At 42.4% G+C, this 18375-nt stretch overlaps 1 protein-coding gene across 1 annotated transcript in view; it reads right to left on the bottom strand.

Annotated features, from left to right (window-relative positions):
* The window catches only part of ACAP3 (ArfGAP with coiled-coil, ankyrin repeat and PH domains 3), a 266420-nt gene that overhangs the window by 91762 nt on the left and 156283 nt on the right, over positions 1-18375 (bottom strand). The window contains exons 8-10 of the mRNA XM_075327683.1: positions 16053-16148; positions 14276-14350; positions 9142-9153 (exon numbers count right to left, since the gene is read on the bottom strand). Of these exons, the coding sequence (XP_075183798.1) occupies positions 9142-9153; positions 14276-14350; positions 16053-16148 (183 nt within the window). The remainder of the gene's footprint in view (positions 1-9141; positions 9154-14275; positions 14351-16052; positions 16149-18375) is intronic.

The following is an 18375-nucleotide window of genomic DNA, read 5'->3' as shown; positions in this document are numbered from 1 at the left end:
GATTTGAGCTTTTAGGTTTTTTATATATTTTTTAAACTTTTTTTTACTTATTTTATTTATTTCACTAGTCCTCCTAGGGGACTATAAGGATCAGCAATCTGATCACTGATTCATTTTAGCTGATCAGAGCTGCACTGCTCAGATCAGCAGAAATGCTCGTCTTCTATAACAGCCAGCGCTCTGCCGCCTGTAACAGGAAGTGAGTAAGGATAGCGACAGGACCCTGTGCTACCATGGCAGCCATCGGCTCCCCATAATCGCATCATGGGCCTCTGATGGTGGTAGGGAAAAGGCGCATTCTCTGCTGCGACAATTTCCATCACGCTATCAAATTTTAACAGGGCGATCTAAAGGGTTAACAGGCACGGGTGGATAACGGATCCACCTACGCCTGATAGCTGCACATGTCTGCTGTACAAATCAGCAGACATGTGCGGGACTCACCGCAGCAGCCGGCTGCAGTGATTATATCAACATGAGCCATGTCGGTAAGAGGTTAAAGATTGAAAGAAGATACAAGTCCATTGTGTTCAACTTATTCCCTAAAATGTAGATCCAGAAGAAGGCAAAAACCCCATGAGGCTGTTTCATATAAGGAGAAAAATTATTTCTCAACTCCAAAGCTAAATGACCAAAAGACAAGTTATTTAATTCCACAAATCGCAGTAGGCACCAGTGATCATTTGTCTCCATTCAATGAGACAACGTATAATTGAAAAGGAAACCCATATATAAAGGACTTGCCTTGTGGCACTGCTCTTGGTAATGAGGTTTTCTTTTGGTTAATGACATGTCCACACTGATCTCTGACCTTCTATTGACTAACGTCTGTTGTGAGGAATACTAGAAGTTCACAAGTCATACGCAACAGGCCGCCCAGCTCACCAAATGTCCCTTCTCATTCCTGTGCTACATTGTAACAAGCACTTGTGGGGGAGATCGAATACAAGGAAAGAGGCAGCAGGGACACACAGAAAAGGAGAATGTCTTTCATTTTTAATTTTCTAAATGTGAGGACTTAAGGAACAAAGAACAAGAAAGAAAGCCAAGAATTAGGTTATGATCGGCCATGCTCCAAGAAAGTTGCTGGTGTTGGACCCATTGCTCCAGACTTCTCATTCTACACCATTCACCATTTCGACATTTCTAGTATATAGATGGTCTAATATTACATAGGTTAAAAAAAGACCTAGGTCCATCTAGTTCAACCTTCCTCCACCAATTACGGTATACATTTTGTCACTAAATCAGTTATAACCGACAATGTTGTGAGTACTGAGGAAATCATCCAGCCCCAATATAAAAGTTGTTATAGTATCTGCCATTACTACCTCTTGTGGTCGGCATTCCACAGTCTGACTGCTCTAACTGTAAAGAACCCTTTCCTATTTAGCTGCCGGAATCGCTTTTCTTCCACTCGCAGTGAGTGCCCCCTGGTCCTTAGTACTGTCTTTGGAAGAAATAAGTCATGTGCCAGATTGAGTATCATAGGTGCTCGGTTACTTTCTCTGTGAAACAACGACCAAATGGCACAGGCTTGTTTCACTGCGTGATGTGTGCAGGCAGCCCAGGGAGAGCCGGTCACAGCCTCTGGGGAATAAAACAACGTTCTCGGACCATTGAAAAAAACAAAAAACGCCCTCCCTCTCTCCGGAAATGTGCTGTTTATGGCTCGCTGTATGTGGGCGAACACCCGAACAGGACAATCATTGACTTTCCATAATGCTGGTTACTCGCGTCGAGGTCTGATCAGATCTAATCGAGTAACAACAATTTTAGTGCTCACACATCACTAGTTATCACCTTGTCGGTGATGATAATGAGACTGCTGAAAAGTCTTCTGTAAAAGACAGGAAGTTAGGGACTAAAACACCCCGAGCGACAACTGTTCAGTACAGCAAGGTGTGAGTCCAATAGAAGGCCTAGTGGCCAGTGTGGAAGTGTAAGATTTGCGACAGCTAATTTTTAAATATAAATAGTTCCATTTTATATATATATATATATATATATATATATATATATATATATATATATATATCTATTTCCAGCCAGCTAACGCTCGGCACGCCCATTATGTATGCAGGACTCTGCTGTGGGTATACAGCTGTCCCCCTCAAGGGTATACAGATCTCCCCCCAAGGGTATACAGCTCACCTCCCTGGTATACAGTTCCCCCCGAAGGTATACAGCTGTCCCCCTCAAGGGTATACAGCTCTCCTCCCCCAAGGGTATACATCTCACCTCCTTGGTATATAACTCTCCCAAAAGAATGCAGCTGTCCTCCCCCCAAGGGTATACAGCTGTCCTTCCCCCAAAGGGTGTACATTTGTCCTTCCCCCAAAGGGTATACAGCTCTTCTCCCCAAGGGTATAGAGCTCTTCTCCCCAAGGGTATAGAGCTCATTTCCCCAAGGGTATAGAGCTCATTTCCCCAAGGGTATACAGCTTCTTTTCCCCTTGGGTATACAGCTCTTTTCCCCAAGGGTATACAGCTCTTTTCCCCAAGGGTATACAGCTCTTTCCCCCAAGGGTATACAGCTCTTTTCCCCAAGGGTACACAGCTCTTTTCCCCAAGGGTACACAGCTCTTTTCCCCAAGGGTACACAGCTCTTTTCCCCAAGGGTATATAGCTCTTTTCCCCAAGGGTATACAGCTCTCCTCCCCAAGGATATACAGGTCTCCTCCCTAAAGGTATACAGCTCTCCTCCCCAAGGGTATACAGCCTCTTAATTTGTATACAGCTAGCTGTATACAGCTGGGGGTGTAAGAGTTAATCACCGTGGCACGCCACTGCAGTTTTGAATATTGGTGGCTTTCCTGGCGGGCTGGTGGTGTAAGGGTTAATCATTGTGACAGGTTAATCACCGTGACACTACGCTGCACATGGAGGTGAGGAGTCGGAGGGTGGGGGTGTCACATGGTCAGTTCTTCAGCATATCCCGGACTCTGCTGTGCTGGATGAGATGACGTTTATGTGTGGGGTAAGGAGGTATTTAGAGTGTGGATGCAGCAGAGCTGTGTGTGTAATGTGCAGGGGGCGGAGCCGCGTGTGGTAATGAGGGTAGGGGGCGGAGCTGTGTGGTAATGAGGGTAGGGGGCGGAGCTGTGTGGTAATGAGCGTAGGGGCAGAGCCATGTGTGCTAATGGGGGCGGAGTCGCGTGTGGTAATGTGCGGGGGTGGGATTAGCGAGTAATCACAACGGCTCATATGTGTATATATATATAAAAAATATAACTATATATCAGTTAATATAAAGACCTTTTGTAAACAATAGGTAATTCTCTTCTGACACTTTCCTTTAATAAAACAGATGGCACAAATTCTTGGTTGATTGCATGCTTTTACACGCTCTTGGAGACATCATCCATAATAAAATTAACATCGAAAAAGTGAATAAATAAAAAAAAAAAAAAAATAGGCAAACATGTCTGTGTGGACTCCGATGTATTAATAGTAATGATAATGAGGTTACATAACCGCACAAGCTGAAATGGTCTCATCTTTCTCTCCACTTTCCATTCAATCAGCCAAAATGTCATTATGTTCTGTGGAAGTGAAACTAACTGCAAAGTCAGAGCCAAAATGTTATTAATATACAATGTTTTTCCAACACCCGTCTACACAAAGAGAACACATGAACTCCCCCAGACCCCGGGGCTAGACCCCCACGTGACCTTCTGCCCCAGCCTGGACATTATAACATAGGCATCCCTTTAGTTTTATATTCTGTTAGATATATGGTCATGGCCAAAGGGGTTTCCACCCTGGAAATTGTTCCAGAAAATGACGTTTTTCTCCCAGAAAATTATTGCAGTTACACATTTTATTATACACGTTTGTGTATATTGGAACGAGATAAAAAAAAAAGCAAATAAATAAAATGCAAATTGGACATAATTTGACAAAACCTCAAAAATGGATCGGAGAAAATTGTTGTCCCTTCAATTTAATATTTGGTTGCACACCCTTTGGAATAAATACCTGCAATCAGTCGCTTCCTATACCCGTCCACAAGCTTCTTCCTCCTCTCACCTGGAATTTTGGACTCTTCTTTATAAGTTGCTCCAGGTCTCTCATGTGTGAAGGCGTCTTCTCTTCTCCAAACATCAATTTTCAGATCTCTGCACAGGTGTCACTGGGGTTTAGATCCGGACTCGTTGCGGGAACTTCAGAACTCTCCAGCGCTTTGTTTCCATCCACTTCTGGGGGCTCCATGAAGTATGTTTGGGGTCATTGTCCTGCTGGATGACCCATGACCTACTACGCAAATCCAGCTTTGTGACACTGGGCACTACATTGTGACCCAAAATCCTTTGGTAATTTTCAGATTTAATTGTGCCTTGCACACAATCAAGACACCCACAGCCACAAGCAGCAAAACAACCGCAAAACATTTCTGACCCTCCACCATATGTGACTGTAGGTACTGTGCTCTTTTCTTCATAGTCTTCATTCTGTTTTCAGTGAACAGTAGAATGATGCACTTTACCAAAAAGCTCCATCTTGGTCTCATCCCTCCATAAGATGCCTTCCCAGAAGGATTTTGGTTACTCATGTACATTTTTGTAAACTACATTCTAGCTTTTTTTATGTCTCTGTGTCAGCAGTGGGGTCTTCCTGGGTCGCCTCCATAACATTTCATTTAATTCAAATGTGGAAAGATAGTTCTCGCTGACACTGATGCACCCTGAGCCTGCAGGACAGCTTGAATTTATTTGGAACTTGATTGGGGTGGCTTATCCACCATCCGGACTATCCTGCGTTGCAACCTATCATCGATTTTTCTCTGCCTCAAGTCCAGGAAGATTAGCTACAGTGCCATGGGTTGTAAACATCATAATTATGTTAAACACCATGGACAAAGGAACATAAAGATCTCTGGAGATGGACTAGTAACCTTGAGATTGTTGATATTTTTCAACAATTTTGGTTCTCAAGTCTTCAGACAGTTCTCTTCTCCTCTTTCTGTTCTCCATGCTTAGTGTGGCAAAGAGACATACAATGCAAAGATTGAATTAACTTCTCCCATTTTTATCTGGTTTCAGGTGTGATTTCCATATTGCCCACACCTGTTACTTGCTCGTTCAAACTCACTGTGGCTTGCTTGAAACAAAAGTTGTTAATCCACAATTATGGATAGGTGCCAATAATTTTGTCTGGCCCATTTTGGGGGTTTTGTGTGAAATTATTTCCAATTTGCCCCTTTTCGGTGTTTTGTTTTGGTTTTTTTTCCAATACACACAAGGAAAATAAACATGTGTACGACAAAGCGTGTAATTGCTATACTTTTTGAGGAGAAATACTTCTTTTTCTGGAACAATTTCAAGGGTGTCAACACAACAATTTTAGCCATGACTGTAAACAGAAGTGGCTACCGCTTCCATTTTCCACCGTCCCCTTCAGGTTTTCTATAGCATAACTAATAGAGTTGATCCCCCAAATGATGTATTTGAGGGACCTATACATGCACGATCCTTGTATCAGCTCAGAAGTCCACGGAAAATGGTTAATCCCTTTCTCTCATTGGGTGTAAGTGCTATATATTGTGAGTATATTCATACAAACATAAAATATGCAATATAAAATAAAGAAAAGGAAAAGAAAAAATCTTTTGAACGCAGCTATTTGATTCGATGTCCCAATTTAGCAATGTCTAAAATAAAAGGGATGGCTTATGTCAACAATATTTTAGGTTGCATCAGTGGAATGGGAGGTTTCAGCAGCCACACAATTCCTATAGCGGCCACTATAGGGGAAGTGTAGTATTACACAAAGGTCGAACAAACAAAAAAAAAATTAAAAATTTAAAATAATTTTTAAAATAAAAAAAATTAAATATAATTTAAAAAAAAATTATATATCCAATATCTATCTATCTATCTATATATATATATCTATCTATCTATATATATATATATATATACAGTTAGGTCCAGAAATATTTGGACTTTGACACAAGTTTTATTTTAGCTGTTTACAAAAACATGTTCAGAAATACAATTATATATATAATATGGGCTGAAAGTGCACACTCCCAGCTGCAATATGAGAGTTTTCACATCCAAATCGGAGAAAGGGTTTAGGAATCGTAGCTCTGTAATGCATAGCCTCCTCTTTTTCAAGGGACCAAACGTAATTGGACAAGGGACTCTAAGGGCTGCAATTAACTCTGAAGGCATCTCCCTCGTTAACCTGTAATCAATGAAGTAGTTAAAAGGTCTGGGGTTGATTACAGGTGTGTGGTTTTGCATTTGGAAGCTGTTGCTGTGACCAGACAACATGCGGTCTAAGGAACTCTCAATTGAGGTGAAGCAGAACATCCTGAGGCTGAAAAAAAAGAAAAAATCCATCAGAGAGATAGCAGACATGCTTGGAGTAGCAAAATCAACAGTCGGGTACATTCTGAGAAAAAAGGAATTGACTGGTGAGCTTGGGAACTCAAAAAGGCCTGGGCGTCCACGGATGACAACAGTGGTGGATGATCGCCGCATACTTTCTTTGGTGAAGAAGAACCCATTCACAACATCAACTGAAGTCCAGAACACTCTCAGTGAAGTAGGTGTATCTGTCTCTAAGTCAACAGTAAAGAGAAGACTCAATGAAAGTAAATACAAAGGGTTCACATCTAGATGCAAACCATTCATCAATTCCAAAAATAGACAGGCCAGAGTTACATTTGCTGAAAAACACCTCATGAAGCCAGCTCAGTTCTGGAAAAGTATTCTATGGACAGATGAGACCGAGACCAAGATCAACCTGTACCAGAATGATGGGAAGAAAAAAGTGTGGAGAAGAAAGGGAACGGCACATGATCCAAGGCACACCACATCCTCTGTAAAACATGGTGGAGGCAACGTGATGGCATGGGCATGCATGGCTTTCAATGGCACTGGGTCACTTGTGTTTATTGATGACATAACAGCAGACAAGAGTAGCCGGATGAATTCTGAAGTGTACCGGGATATACTTTCAGCCCAGATTCAGCCAAATGCCGCAAAGTTGATCGGACGGCGCTTCATAGTACAGATGGACAATGACCCCAAGCATACAGCCAAAGCTACCCAGGAGTTCATGAGTGCAAAAAAGTGGAACATTCTGCAATGGCCAAGTCAATCACCAGATCTTAACCCAATTGAGCATGCATTTCACTTGCTCAAATCCAGACTTAAGACGGAAAGACCCACAAACAAGCAAGACCTGAAGGCTGCGGCAGTAAAGGCCTGGCAAAGCATTAAGAAGGAGGAAACCCAGCGTTTGGTGATGTCCATGGGTTCCAGACTTAAGGCAGTGATTGCCTCCAAAGGATTCGCAACAAAATATTGAAAATAAAAATATTTTGTTTGGGTTTGGTTTATTTGTCCAATTACTTTTGACCTCCTAAAATGTGGAGTGTTTGTAAAGAAATGTGTACAATTCCTACAATTTCTATCAGATATTTTTGTTCAAACCTTCAAATTAAACGTTACAATCTGCACTTGAATTCTGTTGTAGAGGTTTCATTTCAAATCCAATGTGGCGGCATGCAGAGCCCAACTCGCGAAAATTGTGTCACTGTCCAAATATTTCTGGACCTAACTGTGTATATATATATCTGGTGGATACACAGCTGATAGTCTTACTGAATAGACTGTTAGAATTTGTATTATGGCAAAAAAAAAGCAGCTAAGTAAAGAAAAACGAGTGGCCATCATTACTTTAAGAAATTAAGGTCAGTCAGTCCGAAAAATTGGGAAAACTTTGAAAGTGTCCCCAAGTGCAGTGGCAAAAACCATCAAACGCTACAAAGAAACTGGCTCACATGAGGACCGCCCCAGGAAAGGAAGACCAAGAGTCACCTCTGCTGCGGAGGATAAGTTTATCCGAGTCACCAGCCTCAGAAATCGCAGGTTAACAGCAGCTCAGATTAGAGACCAGGTCAATGCCACACAGAGTTCTAGCAGCAGACACATCTCTACAACAACTGTTAAGAGGAGACTTTGTGCAGCAGGCCTTCATGGTAAAATAGCTGCTAGGAAACCACAGCTAAGGACAGACAACAAGCAGAAGAGACTCGTTTGGGGTAAAGAACACAAGAAATGGACATTAGACCAGTGGAAATCTGTGCTTTGGTCTGATAAGTACAAATTTGAGATCTTTGGGTCCAACCACCGTGTCTTTGTAGAAAAGGTGAATGGATGGACTTTACATGCCTGGTTCCCACCGTGAAGCATGGAGGAGGAGGTGTGATGGTGTGGGTGGGGGGGTGCTTTTCTGGTGACACTGTTGGGGATTTATTCAAAATTGAAGGCATACAGAACCAGTATGGCTACCACAGCATCTTGCAGCGGCATGCTATTCCATCCGGTTTGCATTTAGTTGGACCATCATTTCTTTTCAACAGGACAATGACCCCAAACACACCTCCAGGCTGTGTAAGGGCTATCTGACTAAGAAGGAGAGTGATGGGGGGCTACGCCAGATGACCTGGCCTCCACAGTCACCAGACCTGAACCCAATCGAGATGGTTTGGGGTGAGCTGGACCGCAGAGTGAAGGCAAAAGGGACAACAAGTACTAAGCATCTCTGGGAACTCGTCCAAGACTGTTGGAAGACCATTTCCGGTGACTACCTCTTGAAGCTCATCAAGAGAATGCCAAGAGTGTGCAAAGCAGTAATTAAACCAAAAGGTGGCTACTTTGAAGAACCTAGAATATAAGACATATTTTCAGTTGTTTTGCACTTTTTTGTTAAGTATTTCATTCCACATGTGTTAATTCATAGTTTTGATGCCTTCAATGTGAATCCACAATTTTCAGAGTCCTGAAAATAAAGGAAACTCTTTGAATGAGAAGGTGTGTCCAAACTCTTGGTCTATACGGTGTGTGTGTGTGTTATATATATATATATATATATATATATATATATATATATATATATATATATATATATATATATATACATATAACACACACACACACACCTCTATCTATCCGTGTGTGTGTGTGTGTGTGTGTGTGTGTGTGTGTGTGTGTTCTCACATTATTATCCCTTAAATCCCCTATATACCACAGGGAAACAATTACTAATTCATGGTGTATTCACATACTATTGGAATATAACCCTTATCAAGGCTTAGAGGAAAATCCAAAGTTTACGACTCACCTGTAGGAGGGTCTGTAATAATCATCAGCAATGAATGGGGGGAAAAAATAAAAAGAGGGAAAAGAAAAAACTTGTATGAGCAATTTCTCAATAGTTTTCCAATATAATATCATATCAGTGGTTTTACTAGTTATATATATATAAAATTACAGTAATATACATAAAACATTGATGAACTACACAAAAAGTAACTTTATATTGTTGTTGCAGGTTAGCAAAAAGGGGCATTTCTGGCATAAACATCATACACTTAAAGCAGATATGTCACATTTAGGATACTTTGGTATTCACATATAGGACACTACGTTTTTTAGAAAATATATTAAAAGTTATATTTTAAAATTTCACTACCATTGGAATACACTGAAATATTTCAGATCTGTCACAAGACTTCATAATTACTAAGCAATACATAGATTCCTTAAACTGGAGGACACTAGTGTACTAACTTTGATCATCTATATCTAATATTTGAAAGTTGAAACTAAATCTCCTGCCACCACAGCTTTAGACAGCTCCTCAATGTCTCTCCCCCCTGCGGAGATCTCTCACTGCTCAGAACAAGCTGCAGCTGTCAATTAGGCTCGATGGGCAAAGAGCAAATACACTTGGGCGTATGTGTTCTCTCAATCTTTAGCTGGACTTATAAAATGCTCATTTTAATATCTGAATTATGCTATCCATCTGACATGAATTTATAAAGAAAGTATACCAGCCTCATCAGGTCTAAATACCCCCTATACAATTTGGAACGTAGAAATAGGAGAACATTCTAAATTATAGGGGTTATCTCAAAAAGAACAGTTATCACTCCAAGATAGCTGTATGACCAGTGCAGGTTCTACCACTGGGACCCCAACAGATGCCAAGAAAAGGAGTCCTGAGTCGCCAGTGGGATGGAGTTTCATTGCGCATGTACGACTAGTGCACTATTCATTTTAATGGGTCTAAGGAAGCCGCCATGTGCATGTGTGACCACCACTCGCTTGCATAAGCTGTGAGCAGAGCTGTGATCATGCACGTCCATTCACATGGACCCCTGATCCAATAATCAATAGGGGTCCCAGCGGTCAGACCCCTGCTGATCATGCATTAATCACCTATCTTGTGACTGTCTAGCAGATCCTCATTGCATGACCTGTAGAAACTGTGCCATAGATCCTTAAAGGGTTATTCCCATCTCCAAGATCCTATCCGAATAAGTACTAGGCTTAATATTAATATTATTAGCAAATCCCTCCAATTAGAAATGTAGTATAGTTCTCCTGATTAGCTATGTCTCTTACCTCATGTGCAGGGCATTGCAGCTTAGGTGTCCATGGTTACCATTATCAACCAACTAACTAAGAGGTCGTAACCTGGATACCTAAGCTACTGCAATGCCCTGCACATGAGGCAAGAGACATAGCTAATCAGGAGAAATATACTACATTTCTAATTATAGCTATTTGCTAATATTATAGCTACTACATGTGCAGAGCACTGCAGCTCAGGTGTCCATGGTTACCGCTAGCAACTGTTACTAAATAAGAGGTTGTAACCATAGATACCTAAGCTACTGCAATGCCCTGCACATGAGCTAAGAGAAGCCGCTAATCAGGATAACTATACTATGTTTCTAATTGGAGGAATATGCTAATATTATTAATAAACTATTACATGTGCAGGGCATTGCAGGTTAGGTGTCCATGGTTACTGCTAGCAACTGTCACTGTATGAGAGGTTGTAACCATGAATACCTAAGCTACTGCAATGCCCTGCACATGAGGTAAGTGACATAATTAATCAGGAGAACTATACTGCATTTCTAATTGGAGGTATTTGTTAATATTATTATTACACTTACTACATATTGGGATAGGATTTTGGAGCTGGGAATACTCCTTTAATGTGTTTGTGGTAGTGGTAAACTATCAGAGGGAAGATGTGAACCGTGCCTGCAATAGTGTCCCCCCTCCAGACAAAGCTACAAGGAAATACAATGTAATCTTGATTTAGAGAGCTGTTGGGATCCATTGTCCACACATGTCCACACACATTCCCTGGGAATAATGACATTAGAGAGAGGGGTACAGGGCATTATACTCAGGGCTCCAGTGTTCTCAGAAATACATTTAAGATAAGAAGACACTGAACACAAAGAGGAAGATGAGGAGAAGAGTGAAACCAGACACAAGGACAACAATGGCCAATAATGACAAGAAAGGAACAGGCCTCTTGTTATAACTACTGGGATGTAAAGGACTTCTTGAGAAAAGTCATCATTTTGGCAGGAACAGTCAATTATCAGAGTCTCCCACAACAAAAAGATCTGGATAAGATGTCAGAATGGGCAGATACTTGGCAAATGAGATTTAATGTTGATAAATGTAAAGTAATGCACCAAGGACGGAGTAATCCTATAACTGCATATACATTAAATGGAAGTAAACTCGGGACTACAGAACAGGAGAAGGACTTGGGTGTTCTCATTACAAATAAGCTGAGCAGCAGCACTCAATGTCAGGCAGCAGCTGCTAAAGCAAACAAGATTCTAGGGTGTATAAAAAGAGAGATAAGATCCCGTGATCCCAACGTATTGTTACCCCTCTATAAATCACTTGTAAGGCCACATCTGGAATATGGGGTCCAGTTTTGGGCTCCACATTTTAAAAAGGACATTCAGAAGTTAGAGTCAGTTCAAAGGCGGGCAACTAGATTACTACAAGGAATGGAGGCTGATGAGAGGAATGGAGGCGGCCCGTATGATGAGAGGAATGGAGGCGGCCCGTAGGAGGAGAGGAATGGAGGCGGCCCGTAGGAGGAGAGGAATGGAGGCGGCCCGTATGATGAGAGGAATGGAGGCGGCCCGTATGAGGAGAGGAATGGAGGCGGCCCGTATGAGGAGAGGAATGGAGGCGGCCCGTATGATGAGAGGAATGGAGGCGGCCCGTATGATGAGAGGAATGGAGGCCGCCCGTATGATGAGAGGAATGGAGGCCGCCCGTATGATGAGAGGAATGGAGGCCGCCCGTATGATGAGAGGAATGGAGGCCGCCCGTATGATGAGAGGAATGGAGGCCGCCCGTATGATGAGAGGAATGGAGGCCGCCCGTATGATGAGAGGAATGGAGGCCGCCCGTATGATGAGAGGAATGGAGGCCGCCCGTATGATGAGAGGAATGGAGGCCGCCCGTATGATGAGAGGAATGGAGGCCGCCCGTATGATGAGAGGAATGGAGGCCGCCCGTATGATGAGAGGAATGGAGGCCGCCCGTATGATGAGAGGAATGGAGGCCGCCCGTATGATGAGAGGAATGGAGGCCGCCCGTATGATGAGAGGAATGGAGGCCGCCCGTATGATGAGAGGAATGGAGGCCGCCCGTATGATGAGAGGAATGGATCCCGCCCGTATGATGAGAGGAATGGAGGCCGCCCGTATGATGAGAGGAATGGAGGCCGCCCGTATGATGAGAGGAATGGAGGCCGCCCGTATGATGAGAGGAATGGAGGCGGCCCGTATGATGAGAGGAATGGAGGCGGCCCGTATGATGAGAGGAATGGAGGCGGCCCGTATGATGAGAGGAATGGAGGCCGCCCGTATGATGAGAGGAATGGAGGCGGCCCGTATGATGAGAGGAATGGAGGCCGCCCGTATGATGAGAGGAATGGAGGCGGCCCGTATGATGAGAGGAATGGAGGCCGCCCATATGATGAGAGGGATGGAGGCCGCCCGTATGATGAGAGGAATGGAGGCCACCCGTATGATGAGAGGAATGGAGGCCGCCCGTATGATAAGAGGTTGAAAAAGTTAGATATGTTTAGCTTAGAAAAAAAGACGTCTCAGAGGAGATCTCATTTATATGTATAAATACATGTGTGGTCAATATAAAGGACTGGCACATGACTTATTCCTTCCAAAGACAATACTAAGGACCAGGGGGCACTCACTGCGAGTGGAAGAAAAGCGATTCCGGCAGCTAAATAGGAAAGGGTTCTTTACAGTTAGAGCAGTCAGACTGTGGAATGCCGACCACAAGAGGTAGTAATGGCAGATACTAAAACAGCTTTATATCAGGGCTGGATGATTTCCTCACTACACACAACACTCGGTTATAAATGACAAAATATAGAATTGGTGGAGGAAGGTGAACTAGATGGAAAGGGGGATTTTTTCAACCTAAGTAACTATGTAAAAAGAGGATGTCAGAAGAAAGGACAAGTTTACTGTCCACCCTCCATCCTTGTGTCCTCCTATTAGTGTCAGACAGCGGCTTCCTCCCCTTTCCGTACTAAAAACACATATGTACAAGGAGCTTATGAAAAATAGTCCACATGCGACCACACATTCATCCGACAGCTATATGCGCTACATGGGCACCATCAGATCAATCCGCTCAGATGTATAGGAACTTCCAGACCCCAGGGAGAGAAATTAAAGGGGTATTCTCATCTCAAAAATCCAATTCCAACATTCATTAGGTGTAATCATAATAATATTATCAAACACCTCTAGTTAGAAATGTAGTATAGTTCTCCTGATTAGCTACATCACTTACCTCATGTGCAGGGCATTACCCGTAGTTTAGGTATCTAGGGTTATGACTAGTGATGGGTGAATAGTAACTATTTGTGTTTAATAATGCTTACCAAATACTGAGTACTATTCCAGTATTCATCACGATTATAAAACTGCTCAGGTTCCTCATTGACTTATTCGTGACAAATACCGGTATGGTACTTTGGGATTTGTTACGAATAAGCCGAACACGAATAGTTACTATTCGCCCATGACTAGTTATGACCACTGGCAAAAAAAAAAACAACCTAATAAACTGTCGCTATATGAGCAGCCATAACCATGGATTCCTAAGCTGCAATGCCCTGCACATGAGGTAAGTGACATAGCTAATCAGGAGAACTATACTACATTTCTAATTGGAGGTATTTGCTAATATTATTATACCTAATACATATTGGGATAGGATCTTGGAGATGGGAATACCCCTTTAAATTCATTACATAGAGCTTTAATGACTTATTGAGTGATATCGATTGGCTCCAAGCTAATTCACTGAGGCCTAATCTAGTTAATTAGTAAATCAATAATTGAAGAGTATGAAATAGTTTATGGTTTTCAGCTTCGAGGACTTACCCTTTGCTGGATTGTGGCATGCTTGTGTTCCATCTCCCTTTTCTCCACAGCCGAGTCAATCACTAATTGGTCCAACTATGGTGAAAAAAAAAAAAATAAAAGTCAATTTGAGTCTCCGATTAATAGTTAGCCTAAATGGATTCGATCCCTCACCCCCTTAGTGTTTATTATTTTTGACAATTGTTTTTAGACCTCCTTCACAACGGGTTTTTTCGCTAACCTTTTGAGGACTGCAAATTTTATTTAATCAACATGGTATCTGTTAAAAACTATGGGACAAATCTGTTTCTTGGTCCTCAAATGCTGAAACAATTTTTAAATTAAAAAAATAAAATAAATAGAAAAAAAAAATAAAAAAGGTCCTACAGAGAAATACATGAAAGAATAAAGATAAAAAAAGGACGCCATACCCAGAGAATCCTGGATTTTGGAAAAAAAAAAATGTAAGGGAATATGCCTTGTATGTAGCTTGTTCATTTTAAAATCTAGTTCCAGATTAAAAAAAAAAAAAAATATATGTTAAAAAATTATTGTAAATTTAAAAAACAAAAAAAATATTCAGAAAATTGTGCATTTGAAATTAGCTGCTCAAATTAGGAAACGCTTCTTAGGCAAAGGAAAAGAAAAAAAAAGAAAAAAAAAAAAAAAGACGCCATACCCAGGGAATCCTGGATTTTGGGAAAAAAAAAAAAAAAAAAAAAGTGTAAGAGAAGATGTTTTGCATGTAGCTTGTTTATTTTAAAATCTAGTTGCAGATTTAAAAAAAAAAAAAAAAATTTGTAAATTTTTTAATTTAATTTTTTTTAAAAAAAAAAAAAAAAACATCTACAGAAAATTGTGCATTTGAAACTAGCTGCTCAAATGGTGAACCGCTTCTTAGGTAAGGGAAGAGAAAAAAAAAAAAAGGCGCCATACCCAGAGAATCCTGGATTTGGGAAAAAAAAATGTAGGAGAATATGCCTTGTATGTAGCTTGTTTATTTTAAAATCTAGTTGCAGATTTTTTAAATAAAAAAAAAAAAGTTAAAAAAATTATTGTAATTTTAAAAAAAAAATAAAATAGCAACATCTTCAGAAAATTGTGCATTTGAAACAAGCTGCTCAAATGGTGAACCGCTTCTTAGGCCTCTTTCACACGTCCGTGAAAATCATGCATGTTTTTCATGGACGTGTCAAAGGTGCGTATTGCCCTCCGTGAGCTGTGTTTATGGCACACGTGTGTTCTCCGTGTGCTATCCGTGATAACACATGGAGAACGGGAACTTTCTTCTCACCTGTCCCTGGCGTCGCTGTCCGTGGTGCTGATCTTCGGTCTCCGGTCCTGCCGACTCCCCGCTGCTGCTGCTTCCGGCCGCAGTGAAGTGAATATTCATGAGCATAATGAGCGGGGGTCAGAAGCAAGTGACAGCAGCGGCAGAGACTGCAGGGCTGGAGGAGGTGAGTATATGTGTTTATAGTTCTTTCTTGGCCCCAATTTAAAATCTGGTTGCAATAAAAAAAAATACTAAAAAAAAGTAGTTCTAAAAAAAAAAACAAAAAAACCCCCAACGTTTTCAGAACATAAAGCGTTTTAAACTACCGGAGGCTGCAATATCAAACCATGACCAAGAGAGGTCCTGGTTATGCCCTGAGTATCAGACCGTGGGTAACAATGTTTAGCAACAGATTTTTCCCAAAATGCTGGAAATTCTGCATCAGGATAAGGCCCATTACATGCAAGACTTTAGAAAATGCCGGCAATGTGTGATCCCACCGTTTTCCCGATGGAGTACACACACCTCCGAAGCCAGCTTCTTCATGTACGGATTCAGCTCATTTAGTAAACTATAGCCTTGCTGGAAGAATGTGTACTGGGCGTGCATGAACGACAACATCTGCGGAAAGAAAAAATAAAACAGGGATCACCACTTAAATTCAATGTATCTTCACTATATATTGTAATTATTGTGCATATTGTTTTATCTCTATGCACAGTCTCTGTATAGATCTCTTCACTGGGGTTGGATCGCAGATTTTCACACACAGAGTTTCATATCCTAATTCAGCGCCTTAGACAGTAATAAAGGTAAATGACAATGGCTGCCTCCACTATGGGGAGCCTTCCTGTACATGCATTTATACAGCTGGTACAGAATGCAACGCAAAGTGTTTGCATCATCCATTCATCTGCTGTCACTGGAGAGGAAAAACTAAATTGATGGCAGTGCTAAATCCATTCATTTATTTTACTCACCTATATAGCGCTATTAATTCCACAGCCCTTTACAGATGTGATCATCACTCTCCCCATTGGGGCTCACAATCTGGAGTCCTATTCAGTGTGGGAGGAAACCAAAGAACCCGGAGGAAAGCCGCGCAAACACGGGAAGAACATACAAACTCCTTGCAGTTGTCGTCCTTGGTAGAATTCGAACCCAGGACCCCAGCGCTGCAAGACTGCAGTGCTAACCACTGAGCCACCACAAGACCGCAGTGCTAACCACTGAGCCACCACAGGACCGCAGTGCTAACCACTGAGCCACCACAAGACCGCAGTGCTAACCACTGAGCCACCACAAGACCGCAGTGCTAACCACTGAGCCACCACAAGACCGCAGTGCTAACCACTGAGCAACCACAAGACCGCAGTGCTAACCACTGAGCCACCACAAGACCGCAGTGCTAACCACTCAGCCACCAGAAGGCTGCAGTGCTCACCACTGAGCCACCACAAGACTGCAGTGCTCACCACTGAGCCACCACAAGACTGCAGTGCTCACCACTGAGCCACCACAAGACTGCAGTGCTCACCACTGCGCCTCCACAAGACTGCAGTGCTAACCACTGCGCCCCCACAAGACTGCAGTGCTAACCACTGCCCCACCATGCTGAAAATGACTTGAAAAATACCAATAAGGCCCAAAAGAACCCCACTTACTATAATAGAGTTCATCTGGTTTCTGTCACAGTGTGTCATTTTACAGAAAAAATAGAAATATGATGGAAACTAAGCCTAAAGGGGTATTGGGATCTGAAAATGCTATCTCTAATGGCAGATCAGAGGCGGTCAGACGGAGGAGACCCCCGCCCATTACTAGAGTAGGGCACCTACAGCCCCATTAGAATGGAGTGGAAGTATGCACGAATTATTACAATTCCATTCATTGTCTACTGGACTGATGGAGTGTGCCAAACACAGCTCTCTGGCCGTCCCATATTATTATTATTATTTGCTATTATAGCGCCATCAATTCCATGGTGCGTTACACGTGAAAGGGGTATACATAATAGGGACAAGTACAATAATCATAAATAATACAAGGCACAGACTGGTACAGGAAGATAGAGGTCCCTGCCCGCGAGGGCTCACAGTCTACAAGGGATGGGTGAGGATACAGTAGGTGAGGGTAGAGCTGGTTGTGCAGCGCTGTATCAGACTGAGGGTTACGGCAGTAGCAAGAGTCTTTAAATTTACCAATATATAAAGATACCCAGAAGACACCGTGATGCAAATTGTCTGGGGGGGAACCGGCTCTGAGCTAGAGGACTTTGTGCGTCACCTTAACTCCAACAGCTATAACATCTATTTAACTCATCAGGTCGGACCAAGGACCATCGAATTTTTGGACATTCGGATCTCGGTGGAATGTAACGGGGCGGTCGCCACTACCATCTTCCGGAAAACTACTTCGGTTAATTCCCTCCTCCATGCTACCTCGGGTCACCCCGGGTCGACAGTGAATGCCATCCCGACGGGCCAGTTTCTGCGGTTACGCAGGCTGTGCTCGTCGGATGATAGATTTGAATCTGAATCAGGGGATATGAGGGAGAGGTTCTTAATGAGGGGGTACAGCCAGAGATCTATCAAAAAAGGCTACCAGCGTGCTAAACACTCCCAGCGGGACCAGCTTCTATCGGGCAATGTAATTACAAAACCCACATCCAGTCCAGTGGCGAGATTCATTTCCACCTATTGCCGACAGTGGGACCAAATCAGAGGTGTATTAAATAAACATTGGGCCATCCTCCATACTGAGCCCTCTCTTCGTGGCTACCTACCGGAACGCCCCTTGATGACGGCAAGGCGGGGTAGGAGTCTCAGGGATGCATTGGTGCATAGTC

Source organism: Anomaloglossus baeobatrachus, chromosome 11, assembly GCF_048569485.1.
Source record: "Anomaloglossus baeobatrachus isolate aAnoBae1 chromosome 11, aAnoBae1.hap1, whole genome shotgun sequence".
NCBI classification, from domain to species: domain Eukaryota; kingdom Metazoa; phylum Chordata; class Amphibia; order Anura; family Aromobatidae; genus Anomaloglossus; species Anomaloglossus baeobatrachus.
Note: the sequence above shows the minus strand (reverse complement) of the source record. Positions and strands in the feature narration are given on the sequence as shown.